The sequence below is a fragment of the Moschus berezovskii genome, chromosome 4 (genome assembly GCF_049115385.1).
Source record: "Moschus berezovskii isolate FMDL1 chromosome 4, NW_MosBer_1.0, whole genome shotgun sequence".
In the NCBI taxonomy this organism is placed as follows: Eukaryota; Metazoa; Chordata; class Mammalia; order Artiodactyla; family Moschidae; genus Moschus; species Moschus berezovskii.
In genome coordinates, this window is record NC_142463.1 from 51,508,558 (window position 1) to 51,535,273 (window position 26,716).

At 42.3% G+C, this 26,716-nt stretch overlaps 1 protein-coding gene across 3 annotated transcripts in view; it reads left to right on the forward strand.

Annotated features, from left to right (window-relative positions):
* The window catches only part of TNNI3K (TNNI3 interacting kinase), a 383,736-nt gene that overhangs the window by 344,936 nt on the left and 12,084 nt on the right, over nt 1–26,716 (forward strand). Inside the window, exon 24 of one of the 3 annotated variants that reach the window (XM_088835391.1) lies at nt 23,829–23,897. The exons of the other annotated variants lie outside the window; for them this stretch is intronic. Coding sequence (XP_088691517.1) covers nt 23,829–23,897 — 69 coding nt within the window. The remainder of the gene's footprint in view (nt 1–23,828; nt 23,898–26,716) is intronic. 3 annotated transcript variants of the gene reach the window in all.

Sequence of the window (26,716 nt, forward strand, 5' to 3'; positions counted from 1 at the left end):
TCAGCACCTCAGAATGTGATCTTATTTAGAAATAGGATTGTTGCAGATGTAATAATTTAGGATGGGGTCATACCGGAGTGGGGTGGGCCCTTAATACAAACTGAGTTGTGTTGGTATAAGAAGGGGAGAGACACACACAGGGGAATGCCATGTGGAGACAACAAGGCAGAGGTGGTGGCATCTGCAAGCCAGAACTCTGAGAACTACCAGCAGTCACCAGAAGCTGGACACAGGCATGAGAGTTTTGGGGAGGAACCAATGCTGCCAACACCTTGATTTTGGACTTATAGCCTCCAGAACTGTGAGAAAACTAATTTCTGTTGTTTTAAGCTGTTAGTTTGTAGAATTTTGTTACAGGGCCCTAACACAAGGGATAACAGAGGTTTGCCAGCCGAAGGTTTGATGTTAGGCTGATGCCCTGCCTGAGAAGTAACAGTCACTCATTTTCCCTTCATCACTTGTGGTTGTGCGGAAAACCCACCCCTAACCCAGGATGAGATTTGAGATACATCCTTTTGGTGACTTCTCAGAAAACAAAAATATATGACTAACTGAAGCTGTGGTTAAATTATAACATTTTATAATGCTCATGCATGTCCCAAGGCTTCCCAGATGGCTCAGTGGTAAAGAATCCACCTGCCAATGCAGGAGACGAGGGTTTGATCCCTGGGTGGGAATGATACCCTGGAGCAGGAAATGGCAATCCACTCCAGTAGTCTTGCCTGGGAAATGCCATGGACAGAGGAGCCTGGTGGGCTACAGTCCATGAGGTCGCAAAGTCTGAGTGACTGAGCATGCATGCACACGTGTCTCAAGGACACTGGGAGTGGATATATTTTAGCTGAAGTTTTACTGGTGTCTCTCTGATGGTTGCTGTTGGCAACCCATCCTACAAGTGAAGGCCTAATTAGGGCAGGAGTCAAGAAGAGATTGCAGGTAATTGAGGTCAAATGCAACCGAGGTCAGGCAGGTGACTGACATCTGATGTAGCCAAACTAAGGGGATCAAGGTTTGAGGCGGGCAGAGACAATAGGTGAGGACTGGAGACTGAACACTGATGGAAATCATTAAAAGCTGGCTCCGACAAGGACATCCAAACTAAGTCAAACAGTAAATAAGACAGAATCTAAGGTAAGTTCTGAGGTTTTCATCTTCAGAAATGTAGCCTCTCTCAACTGGCTTTTTCTTTTGTCTGGAGATCTTTGGTTGTTAAAAGGACTGTACCCCTACCTATGCCAGCCTAATGCTCCATGCAGACAGTTTACCTGCCTTGTTCCCTTATAATGCTGATTATTGGATTCAATTGAGAAGAAGGAATTTGCCTTCTGTGAAAAATGTGAATGGAGAATACAAGTATTGGTGTCCTGAGGAGCCTCATGAAGATGAAGAAGATATCATTCACTTACTTCCTGATGAAGTCATCCTCTGGGCATCTCTAAGCCAGAACTAGGCTGAGATTCTGGACTTCAAGTGCAAATGGTCCATATCTATACTTTTTTTTTTTTTTTTTGACTTATGATACCTTCGGTATTTCAAGATTTTTTTTAAAAAATCTGCCCATTTCTCTTTGTTTTAAACTTTCCCATTATTGAGAAACAAATTAGTGACTTTAAAACTAGTGAGTGAATGCTGCTGTCTGCTCATTCTTTCGGGCTTTCCTGGTAGCTCAGACAGCAAAGAATCTGCCTGCAATGTGGGAGACCTGGGACAGGAAGATCCCCTGGAGGAGGGCATGGCAACCCACTCCAGTATTCTTGCCTGGAGAATCCCAATGGACAGAGGAGCCTGGCAGGCTACAGTCCCTGGGGTCGCAAAGAGTCAGACACGACTGAGCGACTAAGCACACAGGACAGATGGCAGATCAGGAGGTTCCCAGCTAAGGCAAGTAGAAACAGAGAGACAGCAAAGAAGGAGTCATCTGAGGTGACCCTCTACTTTTAGTCTGAATGGCTAGATGAATTGTTGCACCATTACTAGAAATTAAGAAGACAGAGGGAGATCTCCCTGCTGGTGTATTTCATCTCCTATTTCCACATAGCTTCCTACCATTTTCTGTCTTTATTTACTCTTTTTATTTATGAAATTTCCAAATTTTCCTTCCCTTTACCTATGGGGCCAGTTGATCCAAAGTGCAACTATATAGGCTCTTACTCTCCTCTAAGCTGCTATTCTTATTCCAGAGGACCTCGAATTCTTCCACCCACCGTCAACTCTTCCTTTATAGTGCGATAGTGTAGCTCACACTTTGTGCAAGGATCTTAGTGGATTCTACTAATCATGACTGAGTTTATGATTTCTGTGTTTTACCTGCAACCCATCTGGGGAACAAGTGGTCAGTAACATAGTCCTCATAATCCATCATGAGTGGTGTTCAAAATTATGTCTGTTTATAAGTACAAAGTTATTGTATTGGTTTTAGGGGCTCACATTTTGCTTTTATGTAATTGCTTTTCCATAAATAAAGAATGAATTTTTAAAATCCCATTTATAAATATGCATCCTTGAGGGAGTACTTAGTCTTCAGTTTAAAACAAATTACCTTACCTTAAAAGTACAATTTTTAAAAGTCCTTAAATTGATTTTTCTAAACTAAAATAATTGAGAAGGTAGAAAAATAGGAAAGAAAACTTCTGAGAATATCAATCTCACAGAGTGTATCTTTAAAAGAAAATTGGATTTTACACATGGAATTTTTCTGCTGCTGCTGCTGCTAAGTCACTTCAGTCGTGTCCGACTCTGTGTGACCCCATAGACGGAAGCCCACCAGGCTCCCCCATCCCTGGGATTCTCCAGGCAAGAACACTGGAGTGGGTTGCCATTTCCTTCTCCAATGTGTGAAAGTGAAAAGTGAAAGTGAAGTCACTCAGTCCTGTCCGACCCTTAGCGACCCCATGGACTGCAGCCTACCAGGCTCCTCCATCCATGGAATTTTCTAGGCAAGAGTACTGGAGTGGCTTGCCATTCTAAAGTGAGCCAAAGGTCAACATTCATCATGTTCACTATCTAGTGTGAAATGCTTGTTGTCTATGTTTTGATTATGAATGGTGATTCATTTTTTCAAAAAATTGACTGAACCAGGATCTTTAATGTGTAAATGTAAATTTCACATTTCATTTAAATACATTGACAGAATTCACCTCCTACTTTTCGTAAAAATCTGAGACCATCTCCCATGATTGCCACCAACTTTCTTGCTCAGTCCCTCCAAACCTCTCAGAAACTTCGTGATTACTCTTCTGTTTACCTTCAGATAGACAGTGCTGCTGTTTCTATAGATGGCCCCTCCCACTCTCCCAGGCCTTGCTCCTGAACCAGTGTCCCCTCACCTTCTCTGCCTCTGATTCATTCTCCCTCAGCCCCTCATCTTCTCCACCTTCAACTTCTTCCTTCCTCATTAAAACTGATGTCTCACAACTTTAAAAAAGAGACAAGTGTATCGATCCACCTCCATATTTTATATAGTGATAGCAAAAGAGTAGGAAGGAGGAAGGGAACTCTGGGATATAATAAGAGATATTTGGGTCTGGGCCACTTCAGGAAGGGGCTTTCCAAGTTGCTCAGTGGTAAAGAATCTGCCTGCCAATACTGGAGACGCAGGAGACTTGGTTTCGATCCCTGGGGCAGGAAGATTCCCTGGAGAAGGAAATGGCAACCCATTTCAATATTCTTGCCTGGAAAATCCTGTGACCAGAGGAGCCTGGTGGGCTACAGTGCACAGGGTTTCAAAGAGTTAGACATGCCTGAACAACTGAGCACACACATGCATGCCACTTCAGGGTGACAAAAGAAGGAGGCCCTCTGAAGTGAAGTATATGTAAGCAGCTGCAATGGGAAACTTGAAGTCAGACTAACAGAAGGCATGGGAGCCCCTCACTAAACCAGACCTGAAAGTTCCATGTGTAGCTCATTCATCTTGGAGTGTTTCCTTGGGGGCTGTAATTTGCTCAGGTATCAATAGTGGTGATGTGAGGCAAGAGATAAAGAGAAACTTGAAGAGTCCCTGCAGTCACTCGGCAGTATGGGGCTCCTGCCTGTGGCATTGCAGATCCACTTTGTGCTCTGACTGTGCTGATGGGACAGTGTTCTTACAGGGATTTCTCCTTTGGGCAATAGCCCAACCCTCAGCTTCAAATCCAGAGCATCTTTTGAAACAGTCCTCTCTCCATCTCCCTAGGGGTTTGCAGAGGTGAAGTGATGTATATGGAGGTTGTGTATAGTAGTGGTTAAGAACAGACTCTTTCAGTCAGACTGGCTGGGTTCATGTTCTGGCAATGGCTTTTACTTTGTGTGATGTTGTCCAAGCTAATTAAAATTAGCATTTCTATTTGCTGCCTTATCTATAAATGAGGAAATGTGTTCATTTCTTTCCTTTCTTCTTTCCTTTGTTTAGCAAATAACTGGTAGGGACCCATTCTGTTCCACGCACAGGGTGTACAGTGATCATCAAGACCAAATCAATCCCTGTCCTCCAGAGTTGGTGAATGGGCCATTTCAGGATTTTCATAGATGAAAAGCTTCATGACTTTTCATGAAGGGAGCAGAGACCAAGAGGGGCACAGAGTCCAAGAAGGGAATACCTGAACGAATAAATGGAGGATGAATATTTCTAGTTATTTTTTACTGTAATGTTAAGTGTTTTGATCCCAGAGAAAAAGTAACAATTTCTTTAAAACCTGTGCTAGTTTATCCACACAGGCTTCCCAGGTGGCTTAGTGGTAAGGAACCTGCCTGCCAATGCAGGAGACGCAGGAGACTCAGGTTCAATACAGTCAGGAATATCTTCTGGAGGAGGAAATGCAACCAACTCCAATATTCTTGCCTGAAAAACCCCATGGACAGAGGAGCCTGGTGGGCTGCAGTCCACTGGGTCTCAAAGAGTTAGACACAACTGAACAACTGAGCACACAGGCAGTGTATTTATAATGGCATTTCTAAAATTGTTCGTCACAACTGTTCCAAAGCCCAGAATGATTTGGGGTCTGCATTTAACTGTTGTTGAATCCCAGGTAGCTGGGATCCAAGTAGAGCAAAAAGTTCAGGTAAAAGAGATATTTCAATATCCTTCCAAAGATAGATGTTGGGAAGGAATTACTATCTGCCTCAGTTCCTACACTTCTCACCTTTCCAGCTCTCTCATGCTGAGATGCACTGGCCAGGGATTTTTCATTTTTAACAGCCTGGTTCAGATTCTATTGGAAACTTATCATAGCAGGTGAAGCATTTAGGCCCATGATGAATCAGTTCAGTTCAGTTCAGTCGCACAGTCGTCTCCGACTATTTGCAACCCCATGGACTACAGGAGGCCAGGCCTCCCTGACCATCACCAACGCCTGGAGTTTACTCAAACTCACGTCCATTGAGTCGGTGATGCCATCCATCCATCTCATCCTCTCTTATCCCCTTCTCCTCCCACCTTCAATCTTTCCCAGCATAAGGGTCTTTATAAATGAGTCAGTTCTTTACATCAGGAGGCCAAAGTATTAGAGTTTCAGCTTCAACATCAGTCCTTCCAATGAATATTCAGGACTGATTTCCTTTAGGATGGACTGGTTAAATCTCCTTTCAGTCCATGAATCATGGCCAGACACAAATAGAAGACTGTGGACTCAAGGGTTTCAAAGAGAGACATTAAGGGCCATTCCACACTTGGAGCTGCTGCTTGCATTGCTAGGGGCCAGACTCCAATGTAGGCAACTGCTGCAAATGCATTTAAATAAAGGGGGTGTTCCTATGGGAACCTGCAGCAGTTCAGGTAACCCATTCCCCAGAGGCACTCTCCTTTCAGCATGGCATCTTGTATTAAAAAGGGGACCAAAGGATACACTTACTTAGGAGTTCTTGGAGGATATTTGTAGTGGGAACGGCCCAACTGATTATCACAACACAGTATAGAAGACTTACTCCTGAGGATATTATACATTTTAAAAGTAGCATGAAAAAGAGGGACTCTTTTTTCCACATATTCCAAAAATGTAAATGGTTGTTTTTCTAAGTCCCTAAAGTGTGCGAGTGTGTGTGTGTGAGAGAGAGAGAGAGAGAGAGAAATATCTAAGGAAGTAATCCCAGAATAACATTATACATTTTCTGACTGGAGTACTGATTGTGTGATTCAAATCTGGATTAAAATTGGTATTTGTTTCAGGTTCAAAAATCATCTTTTTACCTTAGCCCCTGACTTTAGTGGAAACGTTGCCTGCAGAGGGAATTCGAGATTAGACTGTGAGCACATAAAACCCAGCACTGCATGATCTAAAGCTTCAGTAGGTTCATGACCAGAAGCCCAAATTTCTAGCACCAAACCCAGTCGTCTGCTGGAAACTGAAAAATCCAAATGGTTAATGAGAGGAAAAGCCCCATGCATTCTCACCCCAGCAGATCGCAAAGCTCTCTCCAATGCAGCAACATCATAGAGCAGAAAAGCAAGGGGCCACAGCGTATGTGGCCATCCTTCCCCTCCCTGTTACCAGCCAGGTCACTCACCTCTGCCAACAACCTGACCTTTCTGCCCTTCAGTTCAGTTCAGTTCAGTCGCTCAGTTGTGTCCGACTCTTTGTGACCCCATGAATCACAGCACGCCAGGCCTCCCTGTCCATCACCAAATCCCGGAGTTCACTCAAACTCATGTCCATCAAGTCGGTGATGCCATCCAGCCATCTCATTCTCTGTCGTCCCCATCTCCTCCTGCCCCCAATCCTTCCCAGCATCAGATCTTCAAATCACTATAATAGTAAGAGTAGGACCACCCACCCCCATGGTTGCTGGGAAGATGAAGTGAGAAATTAAATAGATATGTGAAATAGATGTTCTAACAAGACCTTATGTGAAGAGCCAACCCATTAGCAAAGACCCTGATGCTGGAAAAGATTGAAGGCAGAAGGAGAAGGGGACAACAGAGGATGAGATGGTTGGACGACATCACCAACTCAATGGACGTGAGTTTGTTCCGGGAGATGGTGAAGGATGGGGGAAGCCTGACGTGCTGAAGTCCATGGGATCACAAAGAATCAGACACAACTGAGTGACTGAACAACAACAAGATTTTTAAAAAGTGCTTTTATAGGTATTATCCTCATTGATACTTGTGTGAAACTTAATAGCTAAAGACATGTATCACAGAATTGTTTGATATTTGTGTTTTGCTCTATTCTCAGTCATGTGTCTAAGAGAACAAGGCAGTTCTCCCAAGCCACAGTCCCAGAGGCGAGGATGCTTTCAACAGAGAAGTGTTTTTGTAAAACATTGGCATTTGGTAACAGCTCAGCTGTGGCCAGCCACAAACACAGTCAAGTGATTTTTACTGCAGGGTCCAGAAAGGCTTCAGTGAATTCTTCTATGTGAAAAGTCTTTAAAACACACAGTCACCATGTGGTACTTGGCTTTAATACTGTTTGGAAGGATTCAGAAGAGCCTGTTGGGTATTTCAACAGCCTGGCCTCTGCCCCAATCAGATGGCCATGGAAACCTGCAGAGGGGCTGCCTCTGTGGGCCTTCCTGGAGGAGGGGGATTTGGCCCTTCTAATAGTGAAGTGCCAGCCCTCTGCCCCTGGCACTATATAGATCCAGGGCTGCTGCCTAGTCGCACTGGCTGCAACCAGATCTGGGTAGAGCCAACTGGTAACTCCCTACAGGGCCCCCATACAACCCTTCCCTGTACAAATATTGCACAGGAAAATGCATTAACAAAATGTCACATAATTTTTTTTTTTTTGCAAGAAGAGTTTCATAAAAGATTTCCCATTTGTCTCAGTTCTCAGGACTATGAGCATTCTTCAATTTAATCATTCATTTAGCAAATGTTTTCCAAGGCTTGGACTTCCAGGCTCTATGGATACTATGGCAAATGAAATAACCCCCTCCCTTATGGAGCTTTTATTCTAGCGGGGGAGAAGAATGACACATTTTTTTTTTTGTAAATTATGTGGTATATTAAAGCAGGGATAGAGAGTGAGAAAGAGATGTGGTTTTTAATTTAAATAGGATGGTCAAGGAAGGCCTCACCTAGGAGGTAACCTTGGAACAAAGCTGCTGAAGCTCCAATTCTTTCTCCACCTGATGCGAAAAGCCAGATCACTGGAAAAGACCCTGATGCAGGGAAGGATTGAGGGCAGGAGGAGATGCAGGTGACAGAGTATGAGATGGTTGGATGACGTCACCGACTCAGTGAACAGGAGTTTGAGCAAACTTCGGGAAATAGTGAAGGACGGAAGCCTGGCATTCTGCAGCCCATGTGTTCGCAAAGAGCCAAACATGACAGCAACTGAACAACAAAGCTGTGAACAGAGTGGACGAGGAAACCACAGGCTCCCACGGAAGAGAATTCCAGATTGTAGGAACAGCAAGTACAAATGCCTTGAGGCAGGATCATGTCTGTGAATTCAGGAAACAGCCAGGAAACCAAAAGGAACAAATTGTTCATAGGGAAAAGTAGTAGCAGACCAAGTGGAGACATGACAGGGACCAGGTCATAACAGGGATGTAGGCCATTAGGAGGACTTGGGATTTACTGATGTTAACAGGCCAATGCCAATGCAGAGATTGATCACAGAAGTGTTGTGATTAGGCTGCTTCTTAAAAGGATCACCCTATGTGATGTGCTTTATTGTCTCAAGAAGAATGGTGGTCAATTAATTTGATTTTTTTTTATTAAAAAATGGTTGATTTGCAATATTGTGTTAGTTTCAGGTATACAAGTAAGTTATTCAGATATATATATATATATTATTCTTTTTTCAGATTATTTTCCATTATAGTTGATTACAAGATTTTGAAAATAGTTCCCTGTGCTGTATAGTAAATCCTTGTTGTTTATTTTATCTATAGTGGTATATATTTGTTAACCCATACCCCTAATTTATCCTTCCTTCTTCTCTTTCCTTTTAGTAACCCTAGTTTCTTTTCTATGTCTGTGAGTCCTTTTCTGTTTTGTAAACAGGTTCATTTGTGTCATTTTTCTTTAGATTCCACATGTAAGTGATATCATATCATATTTGCCTTTCTGTCTAATTTTTTTATTCAGTATGATAATCTCTAGGTCCATCTATGTTGCTGCAAATAGCAATATTTTATTCTTTTTATGGTTGTATAATATTCCATTGTATGTCTGTAATTATATATCACATATTCTATATCCATTAATCTGCTGATGGACACTTAGGTAGGTACTCCCATGTTTTGGCTATTATGAATAGTGCTGCTATGAACACTAGGGCACATGTATCTTTTGAATGAGATTTTTCATCTTTCTAAATATATGCCCAGGAGTGGGATTGCTGGATCGTATGATAACTTTATTTATTGTTTTTAAGGAGCCTCCATACTGTTTTCCATGGTGGCTGCAATTAATTTGCTCTTTTATATGTGCTTTCCATTTATACAGTTATTTAATAAATATTTTATTTAGCTTGTCGGGTGGCTCAGATGGTTAAGTGTCTGCCTCCAATGCAGGAGACGTGGGTTCGACCCCTGGGTCAGGAAGATCCCCTAGAGAAGGAAATGGCAACCCACTCCAGTACTCTTGCCTGGAAAAGTCCATGGACAGAGGAGCCTGGTAGGCTCCAGTCCATGGGGTCGCAAAGAGTCAGACACGACTGAGTGACTTCACTTTCTCTTTCACTGTATTTAGCACAGGCTGTGAGGAGGTACTGGGGGAGGCAGACAAGTTTAAAAAGCAATGATAAAAATGTGATAAAGTATGTAACAAAGAGGGCAGCTAGCCAAGTGCTGGGGAGGGAAGCCCAGGCCCGAAAGCTGTGTAGCATTATCCAATGGGAGAGGAGAAGGAAAGAATGCTAGAGACAGAAGCGGTCATGAGAATGAAGATGGTATGTATCAGGGCTTCTTCTCCCTCCTTTCACACATAGCACCATATAATCCACACAATGACTCTATGACTATGATAGTTACTATATCATTATGCTCCATTGCACAGAAGAAAAGGGAGACAGGAAGGTGAAGCTACTTGCTGAAGGACCAGAGCTAGGAAGAGGAGGCGCTGGGCTGGAAACCTGACTCTGTTTGACTCAGACCTGAGGCTTCTGACTACTTAGCTCACCTGCACAGAGCCCTGAGACTGAGAGATGGGGCTGCAGGAGTTCAGCTCCACCAAATTCACTGTATAAATACGTGTTGAGAGCATACTCTGTGCCAGGCCCCGCATGCCAGGACTTCAGAGATAAATAACAAAGCATGGCTCCTGTACTGAAGGCGTGTGCAGTCCGCTGTGTCACACATCAAGGTTTAATAAATACCAACATAAAAATGGCCATGCAGAGCTGGCTGTGCAGATGGCCACCGAGCCTTCTTTACAGAATCCACAGTCGCATTCCTGCCAACACAGAAGGCAGGAGCAGTGGTTGGCCCAGCAGGAAATGTCAAACCCCGGGCAGCCCTAGGATTCAAAGAAGCATCACAGCACATCACACCAGAGTAGGGGAAGAGCCCCTACATTACTGGCAAGAGAAGAGCTTTTCGATGAGAACAAGGCACCCTAGCAGCCTAACACTATTTTGTTATTCAGGGTCTGACAGCACAGAATACACACAGGAGGAGAGGAAAGCTTTGGTGTTGTGTGATGAGGCAAAAGGTCCCAGAGGTTTGGTGTACATTCACTTAAAACAAAACAAAACAAAAAAAAAACATTGCTTGTAATTTTGTAACCTCCTTAGGGTGTTTCAAATGGTTTGTGAAGATCAATGTTCTGCATGTTCAAAGAGTTTAGGGAGTTTTAAAATCTTTCCATTCAGACTGGCCTGTCACGAAGAACAAAGGAACATGGAATTTCTTGCAGGGATCTGAGTTTGTTGGATGAAGCCTAGAGATGTAAAATCAACAAAGATGGCCTTTGAACTTTCCTCAATCCAGAAGGGGAAAAGAATATGTACTGCTCTGTAGGCGCTTGTGTAGTTGCTGCTTTCATCTTCTATCAATAAAATTGGCTTTGTGATTTTTATTTACGAACCCATCCAGTGACCATTATTATAAAGTAATGGTTAAAAGCCTGGGTTCAGGTGGACCTGAGTTCAAATTCAAGTTCGAACACTTATAAGTTATGTGATCTTGGGCAAGTTAGTTGAGTTCTCCAAGTCTCAAATGTCTCATCTATAGGATGAAAATAAGAATATCCCCTTCTTTCTCTGTTGCCATGAGGGTTAAGTGAGAATACAATTTATACATGGACAGTAAGCACTGAATAAATGTAAACTCTGTATTTTTTTTCTCATTAGCTCATGTATTTTAGTCTTGAACATTCCGCTTCAAAGAGAAACTATTAAAATGAAAGACGAGTGGATTTTCTACTTTTACTGAGATTGTGTTGATTGGCCCAAAGGTAGAAGGTAGCTTAGGGGAACAACACATATAGGGCTTCTCTATTGCTCTAAAACAAAGGTTAGGAAATAATGACCCACAAGCCAAATCCAACTTCCTGTCTATTTTTGTAAACGTTGAGTGGAACACAGTCATACTTAATTTGTTTACATATTGTCTATGTCTGCTTTTGTGCTCTAATAGCAGCAGTAGTTGAATAGTTCCAACAGAAACCATGTGGTCTACAAAGCCTAAAATATTTAGTATCTGGCCCTTTACAAGAAACGTTTTCTGACCCCTGCTCTAAAAACATAAACAAATCCAATTTTTCCAAGTCCCATAACTCTGAAACTGCATACACTGGAAACTCATCTCCTCATGGAAAAATGTAAAGGCTACCTTCAGGAAGCCAGCACAGTTACTTCACCTTGCCTGGTGCTGTGTAAGGCTCTTGCAGATAGAAGACTCACAAGGAGGGTCCTTCCCCAAGAAGAATCCCAGTGCCCTGATTGGGAATCAGGCGAATATGCAGTGAGACAGATTTCTATGCTAATGATCAGAGCAGATGGCAGGGGCAACACTCAAGCCACTGTGGTTTGTTATTCTTTTCCATATGGCCGTCAGCTCCATTACACAGAAAGGTGGATTTTAAACAGAGGCCTTCTGTTGTCTTCCATTTCACTTCCCTGTCCACAGGAGAGTACTGAATGCCCCCAAAAGGATGAGGACTACAGCACAGAGAACCATTCTCAGATTTTTCTGGCAATGAGGTGGAGGGTGGAATGGGCTGAGCAGGAAATAGAAACTTAGAAGCCTTCTGCAAAGGCTACTGCTCTCATACACGAACTGTCAGGGGAATACAGCTTATCCTTGAGTGGTGGCTAAAGAAATGGAAGGAGGTTGGAGATTGACTCCATGAATCAGGAGCGAGCAAAGTTGAAAATGAATGAAATTGCAAGGAAAGCACCATCATTCATTCAGTCATTCAATTATTCATTTTATGCTTATTTTTTGTCTAGTACATGACAGTGATTTTAAGGTACTACAGATCTAGACGAGAAACGCCTAAGAACATACAAGTCCTTGCCTGATGGAATTTACATTCCAGTTGGGTGAGGCAGGCCATCTTAGTTTGCATTTCCCCCAAAACAGACCATGAAATAAGGATGAGTGTAACCTGCTTTTCTTGAACATAATCTCAAGAAGTACAGTGAAAGAAAGGGAAGGAAGGAAAATAAATAAGGAGCATGTTAATACATAAGTCACTGCTGAGTACAATTATAATGAATAGCCTCAGAATTCTCCCAGTGAGCAGCAAGATAGCTAGAGTATTGATGCAACAACTTTCATTCCTCATTGACTGAGGGTTATTTGGATGTGTTGGAAGGAACATTAGCTCTCACCCCTACTTTAAGGATAGAGAGACACAGGAGACTATGAGCATGTATAAAAACATCTGAAGGTACTTCCCAGGTAGGTCAGGGCATATTGTAGATACCAGTACTATATCTACCTATCCAGGTGACCAACAATGAATAAACATTCAAGAAAACTGAGAAGGTGATAAGTGCTATGCAAATGAAACAGGTTGACAGGGTAAAGAATGACTGGAAAAGCTACGTTAAATGAAACACTTAGAATCGCAAATACAAGGAAGACCCTGGGAAACAGTGTTAAGCAGAGGTAAAAAGCAAGTGCAGTTTACAAGACAGAAACAAAGAAGAGGAATAGAAGGCCTCTGTGGTGGATAGAAGGTAGGGTGCAGGGGCAGAGTAGTACAGGATGAAGTCCCAGGTTGGCAAAGGTCAGACCATGAAGGCTTTATCAGCAAGGACATGGCACTTGGGTGGTCACTGAGGTCATTTTAAGCAAGAATGTGACATGATCTGATTACTATTTTTAAATGTTCATCCATGTTACTCTTCTTCTCTGTTTTCCCTTCCCTTCCTTTCCTGAATGTTTAATACCAAAAGCCATTAGACAGGACTGAGCAAGGTCAACTTCCCCATGGAGGTGGAGCAGGACATCTGAATCCAAGTAGGTTGCAGAGAATGTCCATGTAGATGGTGAGAGTGGTGAGCAGCAGATGCCTGGCACAAGGGTAGGAGCCAGAGTGGAAGAATGAGGGGGTTTCCATAGGGGTTGGGGCTGGTCTGCCAAGGTGCTAGAGCCCAGGTATGAGGAGGAAAATGTCTGCAGAGTAGAGAAATCTGGCATGGGATATCAGAGTCCAAGTCTGCGAGGGAGCATTTGCGAGAAGGGGCAGTGAAGCAGTGGAGCCACGTGGAGTGTCCGAGCCCACGCACAGTGGGAAGGACATTGACGAGGGGGACTTGTGGCCACTGTGCTCCCACACTGCACAGAAAGGTGTCTGGTGTGAAGAAGTTGGGGCATGAGAGGCGTGAGGGTGTAAGGGTAGGCAGGCAGTAACAGTGCCACTGATTGAAATCCAAGCACAGTGTAGGGACACGCACTTGGGGCACCCAGGTGGGGAAATCCCAGAGCAGGGTGTCAGAACACACGATGGTAAGGAGAGCATCCTGGTGGGGACAACAGTGGGCATGGAATGTTGGAGTCCAAATGGGGTAAAGGAGTGTATCTGTGTGCATTGAGGGGTTGGCATGCCACAGCAGCCAGAGATTTTATGCATTCAGGGGCATTGATCAAATAGGTAAAGATATTAAGGGTGATGGGACTCTCTCACTGTCAGAAAAGGGCATTATAGATATGCAAAGGGGGAAAACTAGGAGGACCCTGTTGATCTGAATTGGAGATACAGGTATGAATTTATTATTTGAGAGTTAATTGAGGGAGGAGGGTCCAGATGTGTATATACATGTGTACATAAATATTTTCCTAGCTTTGCCTGCCCAGTGACAGGGCTTGGGATCATAACAAGCCCCTGAATCTTGATTTTTAAATACTATTCTTCACTTTCCTCCTAAGGAAATAGAATGATTTGGAGAAATGGCAGATTTCAAGTCTGGGACAAGGAGTGTACAAAATATGCCTAGCACATCTTATGCTGGAAAGTGAAGTGGTAATCAAAGAAAGATGAGTATATGGCAAAAGGACAGCTTAGGGGCTCCTGCCTATCAACTGTGAGAAAATTTAAGCATCAAAATAAACAATCATCATAATATTATAATCCAGTGAATGAAATAGTAACTTTAAATCCATACAGATATAAATAAAGATAATGAAATTTGGTTGAGATATAGGATGTCTCCCCCACAAAATATCTACTCATTACAAAGAGAAAAAGAGGAATTTTATATTGGAGAGTCCTGTCGGACACCACCTTGATCAAATAATCCAAATTAACAACACAATAATACGATAAATCAAATGCAGTGAGATACAGTGAATAGAATACAGGATCATTTCTGTGATTCCTCCCACCAAAGATGCATAATTTTAAACTGATTATTAGTAAATCTCAAATATAGCCAAATTAAAGGACGCTCAGGCTTCCCAGGTGGTGTCAGTGGTAAAGAACCCACTTTCCAGTGCAGGAGACGTAAGAGATACAGGTTCCATCCCTGGGTCAGGAAGATCCCCTGGAAGAGGGCGTAGCAACCCACTCCAGGATTCTTGCCTAAAGAATCCCTTGGACGGAGGAGCCTGGTGTGCTACCGTCAATAGAGTCGCAAAGAGTCAGACTCGACTGAAGTGAGTATATATGCACACATGCACAAAGGACAGTGCAAAATAACTGGCTCATCATCTTCAGAAAATGTCATGAAATTCAAGTAGAGACTGAGAACTCTTCAAGATTGAAGGAGATTAAAGAAGTATAACAGTGTTGTTCTGAATTGGATCATTTTGCTGTAAAGAGCACTATAGAGATAACAGACAAATGGAGTCTGAGGGTCGATGGTGGAATGAAATGCTTCTATTGTGGCTATGTAAGAGAATGTCTTTATTTTAGGAGTACACTAATATATCGGGGAGATCATGGGTATCAGATTGGCAGTTTCCTCTTAAATTATTCAGGGGAAAATGTACTGTAGTGGGAACCTTTTTTATTTTGAGATTACTTCAAAATGAAAAGTTAAAATATATATATATATTCACTTTAGCCGTTTAATTACCTGGGTCTTCACACATACCCTTACTCAGTCCTTTTCCCAGAAGTCCCCTCCCCTTGGAAACCTTTGCTTGTCTGTCATGTCATATTATTTCCTCTGTGTAGGGAGGGTACCCTCTAGAATATGTACCATGTTCCCAGAATTAACGTTTACCTGTCCAAGTTCACATTTCTACCACAGAGGGTAGTGTCCATGCACAACACGCTCATATCTGAATCCTTCCTACTCAGCATAGTGCCTGGCATCGTGCTTGATAAACAACCATGGGCAGAGGGATAGAGACAAGATTATGATATAAATTTGGGAAACATTCCTAGAGCCAACAAGGTTAGGTGGGGGAAAGCAGGAGATTTGTTGTTGTTCAGTTGCTTGGAGGGCTCGAACAAACCTTGTGCTCATCAGAACCCAGAGGCCTCACAGAGTCTGAGCCAAAACTGTGTTTGAGTGTCTCCTGTGGAGGTATGGGTCAGCAATGGACTGCTGCAGGGGCAGGGGCTCAGGGTGCAGCAGACCTGGGTATGGCATAAGCCCTCTTGAAGGAGGTCACCATTAACCCCACCATAGAGCCACCGGAACTTACACAGGACTGGAGAAACAGAAGCTTGGAGGGCACTTCCAAAAGCTTGTGCCCACCAGGACCCAGGAGAAAGGAGCTATGACCCCACAAGAGACTGACCCAGACTCGCCCGTGAGTGTCCAGGAGTCTCTGGCGGAAGTGTGGGTCAGCAGTGGCCTGCTGCAGGATTGGGGGCACTGCGTGCAGCAGTGCTTGCATGAGACCTTTTGAAGGAGGTCACCATGATCTTCATTACCTCCACCATAGTTTGGCCTCAGGTCAAGCAAAAGGGAGAGAACACAGCCCCACCCATCAACAGAAAATTGGATTAAGGATTTACTGAGCATGGCCCCGCCCATCAAAACAAGACCCAGTTTCCCCCTCAGTCAGTCTCTCCCATCCGAAAGCTTCTATAAGCCTCTAATCCTTCTCCATAAGAAGGCAGACAGAATGAAGACCACAATCACAGAAAACTAACCAATCTAATCACATGGACCACAGCCTTGTCGAACTCAATGAAACTGTGAGCCATGCCATATAGGGCCACCCAAGACAGACAGGTCATGGTGGAGAGTTGTGACAAATGAGATCCACCGGAGAAGGGAATGCAAACCACGTCAGTATTCTTGCCTTGAGAACTCCATGAACAATATGAAAAGGCAAAAAAGTAGGACACTGAAAGATGAGCTCCCCAGGTCGGTAGGAGCCCAATGTGCTACTGGAGATCAGTGGAGAAATAACTCCAGAAAGAGTGAAGAGACAGAGCCAAAGCAAAAACAACACCCACCTGTGGATGTGACAGGTGATGGAAGTAAAGTCCGATGCTGTAAAAAGCAATATTGAATAGGAACCTGGAATGTTACGTTCATGAATAAAGGCAAATTGCTGCTACTGCTGCTGCTAAGTCACTTCAGTCGTGTTGCTGCTGCTGCTGCTAAGTCACTTCAATCGTGTTAGAAGTGGTCAAACAGGAGATGGCAAGAGTGAATGTTGACAATTTAGGAATCAGTGAACTAAAATGGACTGGAACGGGTGAATTTAACTCAGATGACCATTATATCTCCTACTGTGGGCAAGAATCCCTTAGAAGAAAGAGAGTGCCATCATAGTCAACAAGAGTCCCAAATGCAGTACTTGGATGCAATCTCAAAAATGACAGAATGATCTCTGTTTGTTTCCAAGCAAACCATTCAATATCACAGTAATCCAAGTCTATGCCCTGACCAGTAATGCTGAAGAAGCTGAAGTTGAATGGTTCTAAAAGACCTATAAGACCTTCTAGAACTAACACCCAAAAAGGATGTCCTTTTCATTATAGGGAACTAGAATGAAAAAGTAGGAAGTCAAGAGATACCTGGAGTAATAGGCAAATTTAGCCATGGAGTACAAAAGGAAGCAGGTCAAAGGCTAACTGAGTTTTGCTAAGAGAACACACTGGTCATATCAAACAACCTCTTCCAACAACACAAGAGAAGACTACACATGTACATTACCAGATGTACAGAATGATTATATTCTTTCTGAATGATTATATTCTTTACAGCCAAAGATGGAGAAGCTCTATACAGTCAGCAAATACAAAGACTTGGAGCTAACTGTGGCTCAGATCATGAATTCCTTATTTCCAAACTCAGAATTAAATTGAAGAAAGTAGGGAAAACCACTAGACTATTCAGGTATGACCTAAATCAAATCCCTTATGATTATACAGTGGAAGGGACAAATAGAGTCAAGGAATTAGATCTGATAGAGTACCTGAAGAACTATGGATGGAGGTACATATGAACATTGTACAAGTGGCAGTGATCAAAACCATTCCCAAGAAAATTAAAAAGGCAAAATGTTTGTCTGATGAGTCCTTACAAATAGCTGAGAAAAAAAAAGACGCAAAGCCAAGGGAGAAAAAGAAAGACATACCCATTTGAATGCAAATTTCAAAAAAATAGCAAGGAGAGATAAGAAAGACTTCCTCCGTAATCAATGCAAAGAAATAGAGGAAAACAATAGAATGGGAAAGACTAGAGAACTCAACAAGAAAATTAGAGATATCAAGGGAACATTTCATGCAAAGATAGGCACAATAAACGACAGAAATGTTATGGACCTAACAGAAGCAGAAGACATTGAGAAGAGGTGGCAAGAATACACAGAGGTACTATACAAAAAGATCTTTATGACCCAGATAGCCAAGATGGTGTGATCATTCACCTAGAGCCAGACATCCTGGAATGTGAAGTCAAGTGGGCCTTAGGAAGTATCACTAACCAACAAAGCTAGTGGAAGTGATGGAATTCCAGTTGAGCTACTTCAAATCCTGAAAGATGATGATGTTAAACTGCTGCACTCAATATGCCAGCAAATTTGGAAACCTCAGCAGTGGCTACAGGACTGGAAAAGGTCTGTTTTCATTTGAATCCCAAAGAAAGGCTATGCAAAGAATGCTCAAACTACCGCAAAATTGCACTCATCTCATATGCTAGCAAAGTAATGCTCAAAATTCTCCAAGCCAGGCTTCAACAGTACCTGAACTGTGAACTTCCAGATGTTCAAGCTGGATTTAGAAAAGTCAGAGGATCCAGAGATCAAATTGCCAACATTCGCTGGATCATTGAAAAGCAAGACAGTTTCAGAAAAACATCTACTTCTGCTTTATTGACTATGCCAAAGCCTTTGAATCTGTGGATCACAACAAACTGTGGAAAATTCTGAAAGAGATGGGACCACCAGACCACCTGACCTGCCTCCTGAGAAATCTGTATGCAAGTCAAGAAGCAACAGTTAGATTGGCCATGGAACAGACTGGTTCCAAATAGAAAAAGGAGTATATCAGTGTTGTATATTGTCACCCTGCTTATTTAACTTACATGCAGAGTACATCATGAGAAATTCTGGGCTGGATGAAACACAAGCTGGAATCAAGATTGCTGAGAGAAATATCAATAACCTCAGATATGCAGATGACACCACCTTTATGGCAGAAAGTAAAGAAGAACTAAAGAGCCCCTTGATGAAAGTGAAAGAGGAGAGTGAAAAAGTTGGCTTAAAGCTCAACATTCAGAAAACTAAGACCATGGCATCTGGTCCAATCAGTTCATGGCAAATAGATACAGAAACAATAGAAACAGTGCAGACTTTATTTTGGGGGGCTCCAAAATCACTGCAGATGGTGATTGCAGCCATGAAATAAAAAGATGCTTGCTCCTTGGAAGAAAAGCTACGACCAACCTAGACAGCATATTAAAAATCTTTCCAACAAAGCATTTCCAACATTACTTTACCAACAAAGCTCCTTCTAGTCAAAGCTATGGTTTTTCTAGTAGTCATGTATGGATGTGAGATTTGGACTGTAAAGAAGGCTAAGCACCCAAGAATTGATGCTTTTGAACTGTGGTGTTGGAGAAGACTCTTGAGAGTCCCTTGGACTGCAAGGAGATTAAACCAGTCAATCCTAAAGGAAATCAGTCCTGAAAATTAATTGGAAGAACTGATGCTGAAGCTGAAACTCCAATTATTTGGCCACTTGATGTGAAGAACTGACTCATTTGAAAAGACCCTGATGCTGGGAAAGATTGAAGGCAGGAGGAGAAGGGGATGACAGAGGATGAGATGGTTGGATGGCATCACAGACTCGATGGACATGAGTTTGAGTAAGCTCCAGAAGTTGGTGATGGACAATGAGTCCTGAAGTGCTGCAGTCCATGGGGTTGAAAGAGTCGGACACGACTGAGTGCCTGCTAAGTCATGTCCAACTATTTTTAACCCCATGAACTGCACCAAGCTTCCCTGTCCTACACTATCTCCCAAAGTCTGCTCAAACTCATGTCCATTGAGTCTGTGATACCATCCATCCATCTCATCCTCTGTTCAGTTCAGTTCAGTTCAGTCAGTCAGTTGTGTCCGACCCTTTGCAACCCCATGGACTGCAGCACGCCAGGCTTCCCTGTCCATCACCAACTCCTAGAGTTTACTCAAACTCATGTCCATTGAGTTAGTGATGCCATCCAACCATCTCATCCTCTGTCATCTCCTTCTCCTCCCATCTTCAACCTTTCCCAGCATCAGAGTCTTTTCAAATGAGTCAGATCTTCGGATCAGGTGGCCAAAGTATTGGAGTTTCAGCTTCAACATCCGGCCTTCCAATGAGTATTCAGGACTAATTTTCTTTTAGGATGGACTGGTTGGATTTCCTTGCAGTCCAAGGGACTCTCATGAGTCTTCTCCAACACCATAGTTCAAAAGCATCAATTCTTCGGTGCTCAACTTTCCTTATAATCCAACTCTCACATCCATACATGACTACTGGAAAAACCATAGCCTTGACTAGACGGACTGTTGTTGGCAAAGTAATGTCTCTGCTTTTTAATATGCTATCTAGGTTGGTCATAACTTTCCTTCCAATGAGTAAGTGTCTTTTAATTTCATGGCTGCAGTCACCATCTGCAGTGATTTTGGAGCCCAGAAAAATAAAGTCTGACACTGTTGCTACTGTTTCTCCATCTGTTTACCATGAAGTGATGGGACCAGATGCCATGATCTTAGTTTTCTGAATGTTGAGCTTTAAGCCAACTTTTTCACTCTCCTCTTTCACTTTCATCAAGGGGCTCTTTAGTTCTTCTTCACTTTCTGCCATAAGGGTGGTGTCATCTGCATATCTGAGCTTATTGATATTTCTCCCGGCAATCTTGATTCCAGCTTGTGCCTCCTCCAGCCCAGCATTTCTTATGATGTACTCTGCATAGAAGTTAAATAAGCAGGGTGACAATATACAGCCTTGACGTACTCCTTTTCCTATTTGGAACCAGTCTGTTGTTCCATGTCCAGTTCTAATTGTTGCTTCCTGACCTGCATACAGATTTCTCAGGAGGCAGGTCAGGTGGTCTGGTATTCCCATCTCTTTCAGAATTTTCCACAGTTTGTTGTGATGCACACAGTCAAAGGCTTTGGCATAGTCAATAAAGCAGCAATAGATGTTTTTCTGGATCTCTTGCTTTTCGATGATCCAGCGGATGTTGGCAATTTAATCTCTGGTTCCTCTGCGTTTTCTAAAACCAGCTTGAACATCTGGAAGTTCATAGTTTACGTATTATTGAAGCCTGGCTTGGAGAATTTTGAGCATTACTTTTCTTGCGTGTGAGATGAGTGCAATTGTGTGGTAGTTTGAGCATTCTTTGGCATTGTCTTTCTTAGGGATTGGAATGAAAACTGACCTTTTCCAGTCCTGTGCCCACTGCTGAGTTTTCTAAATTTCCTGGCGTATTGAGTGCAGCACTTTCACAGCATCATCTTTTAGGATTTGAAATAGCTTAATTGGAAATCCACCACCTCCACTACTTTTGCTCATATTGATGCTTCATACCATCCAACCATCTTATCCTCTGTAACCTGCTTCTTCTCCTGCCCTCAATGTTTCCCAGCATCAGAGTCTTTTCCAAAGAATTGGCTCTTGGCATTATGTGGTCAAAGTATTGGAGCATCATCATAGGCCCTTCCAATGAGTATTCAGGGTTGATTTCCTTGAGATTTGAATTACAACTTTGTGACCTTGGACAAGATTTAGACTTCTTAAGCCTTGGTTTCCTTGCATGTAAAATGAATTTTTGGATGGAGCAAAGATTATAGGGATTGTCAAAAATCTGGTTGTGTTCCTGGCACTTAGCAGATACACTGCAAATTTTAGTTTCCCTCTCCACTTAAAAATAAGAATAAAAATCATCAAAGAAGACTAGAGGTTTACCACTCCAGCTTATATTCTTGACTCACTCTAACCTTAGCATATGAACTTGAATACGTTAATTCACTTTACATGGCTTCAGCATACTTCTCAGTAAAATGAGAGGTGGATAAATGGAGGGATGAGGAGTGGGCTTAATGACTCTCATGCTACCAAGATCTACAGTTCTGTATTTAACAAGATTTCCCTTTTTTGGATACAAACAGTGAAGGATAAGAAAGATTCTGCTATATTTAAAGGATCTTCTTCAGTTTAGCAGGCAAAATCCACCTCCTGCTAGATTGTACAGCTGACTCATTTATACCTTTTTAAAGCAGAGGTAAATTGAGAGGTGGTAGTGTTGTCAGGTTACTGTTGAGCACATTAATAATTTATAAACCATCAAGAAATTAATGCACACTTTCAGTTCTCACTGCATTTTTCCTTATTCATAATTCTTTACCTAATTGTTTTTTTTCTTTAAAAGTAAGGGAGCTGAGACCTTGGCTATTTGCCTAATAGCTCAAACAGAGCCATGACCCATTGCCAAGTCTTTCAGTCTTTTTATAGCCCGGGGACATTTGCCATTGATAGAAAGCTGATGGGCTTAATTTTCCTGAAAAAGATACTTTGCACTGACCTCTGACCCCATTAAATACTTTGGCCATTGCCCATTTACTGTAATGGGTGCAATAAATTTGTTTTAATTTAGGACATTATCAAGTAGGGAATATTGACAAAGACAAAACAATGTTTTCAAAACAGCCAGAGGGAAATCATGAATAAATAAATATGTTGAATCCAGCTGATAAATTAACAAAGGTTTATTCGTAGTAATCTGACTGGACTATTTCAAAGTTAGGCCAAAGGTGATTCTGTTTCTAATAGAAATGTCGTCTTTCTTTTTAGGCCAAAGAAAAGGTGTGTGGCATAGAGAGAAATTGCAAAGTGTACAACGGCATTTATCCCTTCTGACAGATCTGTTTTAAATAGATGTATTTGTTTTCAGCTAAATGCCAAAAGGAATAGCCAGATGACTCTAGTAGCCTTTTCTATGGCAAGGCATTTATTTTCTTTGTGTAAACACCTTTATTAGGGATCTCAGCAGGCTGTTTCTTCACCTTTTCTTTGTATTAGTCCTTTAGATTAGTGTCAAAGCTCTGAAATTCTGGTTAAATATTGCCTGTCTGTGTTTCCTTTTGAGTGAAATAAATGACTCCTAACTTGTATATATTCCTCTGGAGGAAGGGGATGAGGGCGCATATGGTGCCGATACTTGGGCTAATATCCTTACACAGGTAACATGGTTCAGACAGACCTCAAAAGGATCCAACAAACCACCAAGCATATTTGTAAAGCTGTGAGGCCTTAGATGGTGCTATTTTATGCAAAATCCAAATGGCTAAATCTTCCAGGTTACAGGCCGCCCTGGAGGGCATTTTTAGCTGCATAAAACTAACTGGAACAACTTGAAAGAAAGAAAATTTTGCCTGAAGTGTTTAATCACACTGGTAACCTAATTGTTTTCTATTCAACTTAGGACAGTGTTTAGGAAGATGAATCCATGTGTGCAGCTTAGAAAACCTTACACAAGCTCAGAGAGTCGGGGAAAATCATTAACATCTCATTTAGAAAGTTTGGTGTGTGCGTCTCATGTTTTGACAACACTGCTCAGGGATGGGAAAGCCATTGTTAGACAGTGGAAAGTATACTTGTTTAAAAGGTCTAACAAAGCAAGACATGAGAAGCTGATTCTGGTCTCTCTATGATGAGGAGGCATATTCTCCATAAGGATTTTCTTGATCACTTTTGTGAGAAAAGAGTCCAAAGCTCTGTAACTCATGACTCATTCACTGAGCTCCCCGTGTGGTACCACATCAACAGTTTGACATGTGCTGCTGGTGTGTGTGTGTGTGTGTGTGTGCGCGTGCACTCAATCGTGTCCGATTCTTTGTGACCCCACGGACTATAACGTGCCAGCTCCTCTGTCCATGGGATTCTCCAGACAAGGGTACCAGAGTGGGTTACCAGGCCCTCCTCCAGGGGATCTTCCCAACTAAAGGAGGAAACACATGTCTTGTCCTGTGGCTCTTGCACTGGCAGGGAGAGTCTTTACCACTAAACTACCTAGGAAGCCCATACTATTGTTAAATGAAGTGTATTTTAGAAGAAAAAGCATGCACTGGAAGTATAAAAGCCTGTGGATCATGTTCTGGTTCTGCTTTTTGCTAGTTCTGTGAGTTTATGCAGGTGATTCAAACTTCTTGAGCCTGACTTTGCACCTGCATGGGATTGATGCCTTCTCGGACACCCATGGAGGTTTTAAGCTAAACTCCATGGAGGTTTTAAACTCTTTAATCAATAGAAAAATATGTGCAAGCTATAAAGCCCTCTGCAAATATAAGAAATTATTTTTATGTCACTGTGACAGAACTTAATGTTCTAGGTCGCTTTATTTTTATCTGGTTGTTTTAATTTTACTCTTGCTTGCAAGCTAGTTAGACTGTATATGTGTGCTGTAATTCACCAAGGCAAAATCCCCAGCTTGGCGTAAGCCACATTTGGAAGAATATGATAAAAATGGTTTCTTTTGGATTGTATGCCCATCTGAAGTCTTCTTTGGAATGTAATTCTGTCAGAAGCAATTATGGCACTAGCAGATATTCTGAGAATTCATCAGTCCCACAGCCAAAGCCATGATTTGCTGCTCCAATACCAGACGCATTTGGCAGACTGTGATTTGGAAGCCACAATATGTTGTGTGTATGTGTGTGTGTGTGAGTGTGTGTGCAGGCGCCTGGTCAGTCCTGTCCAACTCTTTGTTCACTGTAGCCCTCCAGTTTCTCTGTCCATGGGATTCTCCAGGCAAGAACACTGAAGTGGGTTGACATTTCTTCCTCCAGGGAATCTTCCTGACCCAGGGATCCAACCCACATCTTACATCTCCTGCATTGGCAGGTTGATTCTTTACCACTTGTGCCACCTGGGAAGCCACAATGCTGGCTGCTTTTGAGGCTCTGAATGGGGCCATTTGTACTCACTGAGGCATTGCCTGCTCCCACCACTGAGGAGAGATGGGACTCTGATTCCCCAGGATTTCTTCAGACAGTCTTTTTCATCCTTCCTCATGGACCTTAACAATATACCTTTCTGGATTAAGAGATGATAATGTTTTAGGGTTTTTCCCCACCCCTCAGGTGTTCGACATGCGTATTCTGTAAATGTGCCTTATATAAAAACCCTTGTGAAGCAGCTCAGAATTTTTCAGTGCCAACCTTACACAGCCTGTCATTCAAATGCTTAATGATAGGTTTATGTGAAAGTGACTTCTCTACACTTACCTTTGCTTCATCTTAGATGGCAGTATGGTTCTTCCTTTGAAGAAAAAAAGCACTCAAGAAGACGGTTCCTTCAGGCAAATAGCATGGTTCAGTTACTGTATCAAATGAAATGTATATAGACAAAAAGCTACAAACACCAGCTTGAGCAGAAGTGGTAATGTAGAGCTAGGTATGCGGTGGTGTGTGTGTGGGAATCAGGCATTCAGCCCTGGCCAAATGTCAGTCAGTGCAGATAAGAAAGATAAAAATCTTCTGCCTAAGTGGGAACTGTGTAATTTCACTCTGCCTTTCCAATACATCAAAGCTAGTTTCAGAGACTACATCATTCCCAGAAACCTTCTAAAGAATCATAGAATGTAAGAAATAGAGGTCGTGTGACTTCCAGATGGACACCAGGATCCCTCTGTAGCACCCAGTTGGAACCAGATGTTCCAACCACAGCTGGAATATGCCTGGAGATGGGATGGTACCCCCTTCTAGAACAACTCAATCTATTTATGGACAGTTCTAATGTTAGGAAATGCAGTATTTTGTTTTAACTTTTCCCAATGTCTAAACTGTAAGAGATGTCACTTGCCTGAGGTCTTTGTCAATTCTGAATATTCAACCAGTGACAGTCTAATCTAACCATTGTCACCTGGCACAGACCTCGCCTCATTACTCATAAAGCGATCAGGCGAAGTTCTGCCCATGATGTGAGTCTAGCTCTATGTTCTAACCTATGGATTGCCCCTTTAAATTTATCCTTACTGAAAAGAAATAAAGCCAATCTAGAATTTTTTTTTTTTCTTACTGACGCAATGCTAGCTTTCAGTGATCAGAACTGTTTTTAAGTGTACATAAAAACTGTTTTCATATTTCTTTTGGGAGTTTTTCCCATAACACGCATTAACCCACCAGTTTAGTTTGTGGACTCTGCCTAACTCCTGCTTTGGAGAGTTGAATCTATATTTGGGTGTGTTCTGCTAGTGCTTTTCCCACTCTTCAAGGTTCCTCTGTATCTTATGTATATATTGATCTGCTTCTCCCTGGATAATATTTTTGCTTAATGTGCTTGTCATGAGAGTCATTATCTCTGCATTCATTTCAGCCAACATAGCCTCATATTTTAGTTTTGAATGTCCTTCTTGTCTTTGCTCAGGGTACATGAGTGACTATTTGCAAGCAGGCTATGTTGCGCTGACAAGCCACAGTCTGAATGGTATGCACACACAAAAATACAAATTGCGTTATTTGGATTTGGGTGTGAACTGGCCTCATTAGCAGTCAATCAACTAGGTAGTCTGTAACATAACACGTGGCTTGAGAAGCAAAAAATAACTTCTGAATTTTGGTTCAGGTCTTCCTGTTGGATAAATTACTCATTCCCTAGTGTACCTTTTGGGTATGGTGGCTCGGCTGGTAAAGAACACGCCTGCCAGTGCAGAAGACGCAAGAGACACAGGTTCAATCCCTGGGCTGGGAAGATCCCCTGGAGAAGGAAATGACAACCCCCTCCAGTATTCTCACCTGGGAAATTCCATGGACAGAAGGAGACTGGTGGGCTCCAGTCCGTGGGGACCACAAAGAGTTACACATGACTGATTGACTGAACAGACACACACGCAGTATATCTTTATAAGAGAAAATGACTGATAATTATGCTTATCTTTGCATATCCATCACAGAGCTAAGATGAACTATTTAGCCTAAAATGACTGAAACTGTTTGAGCA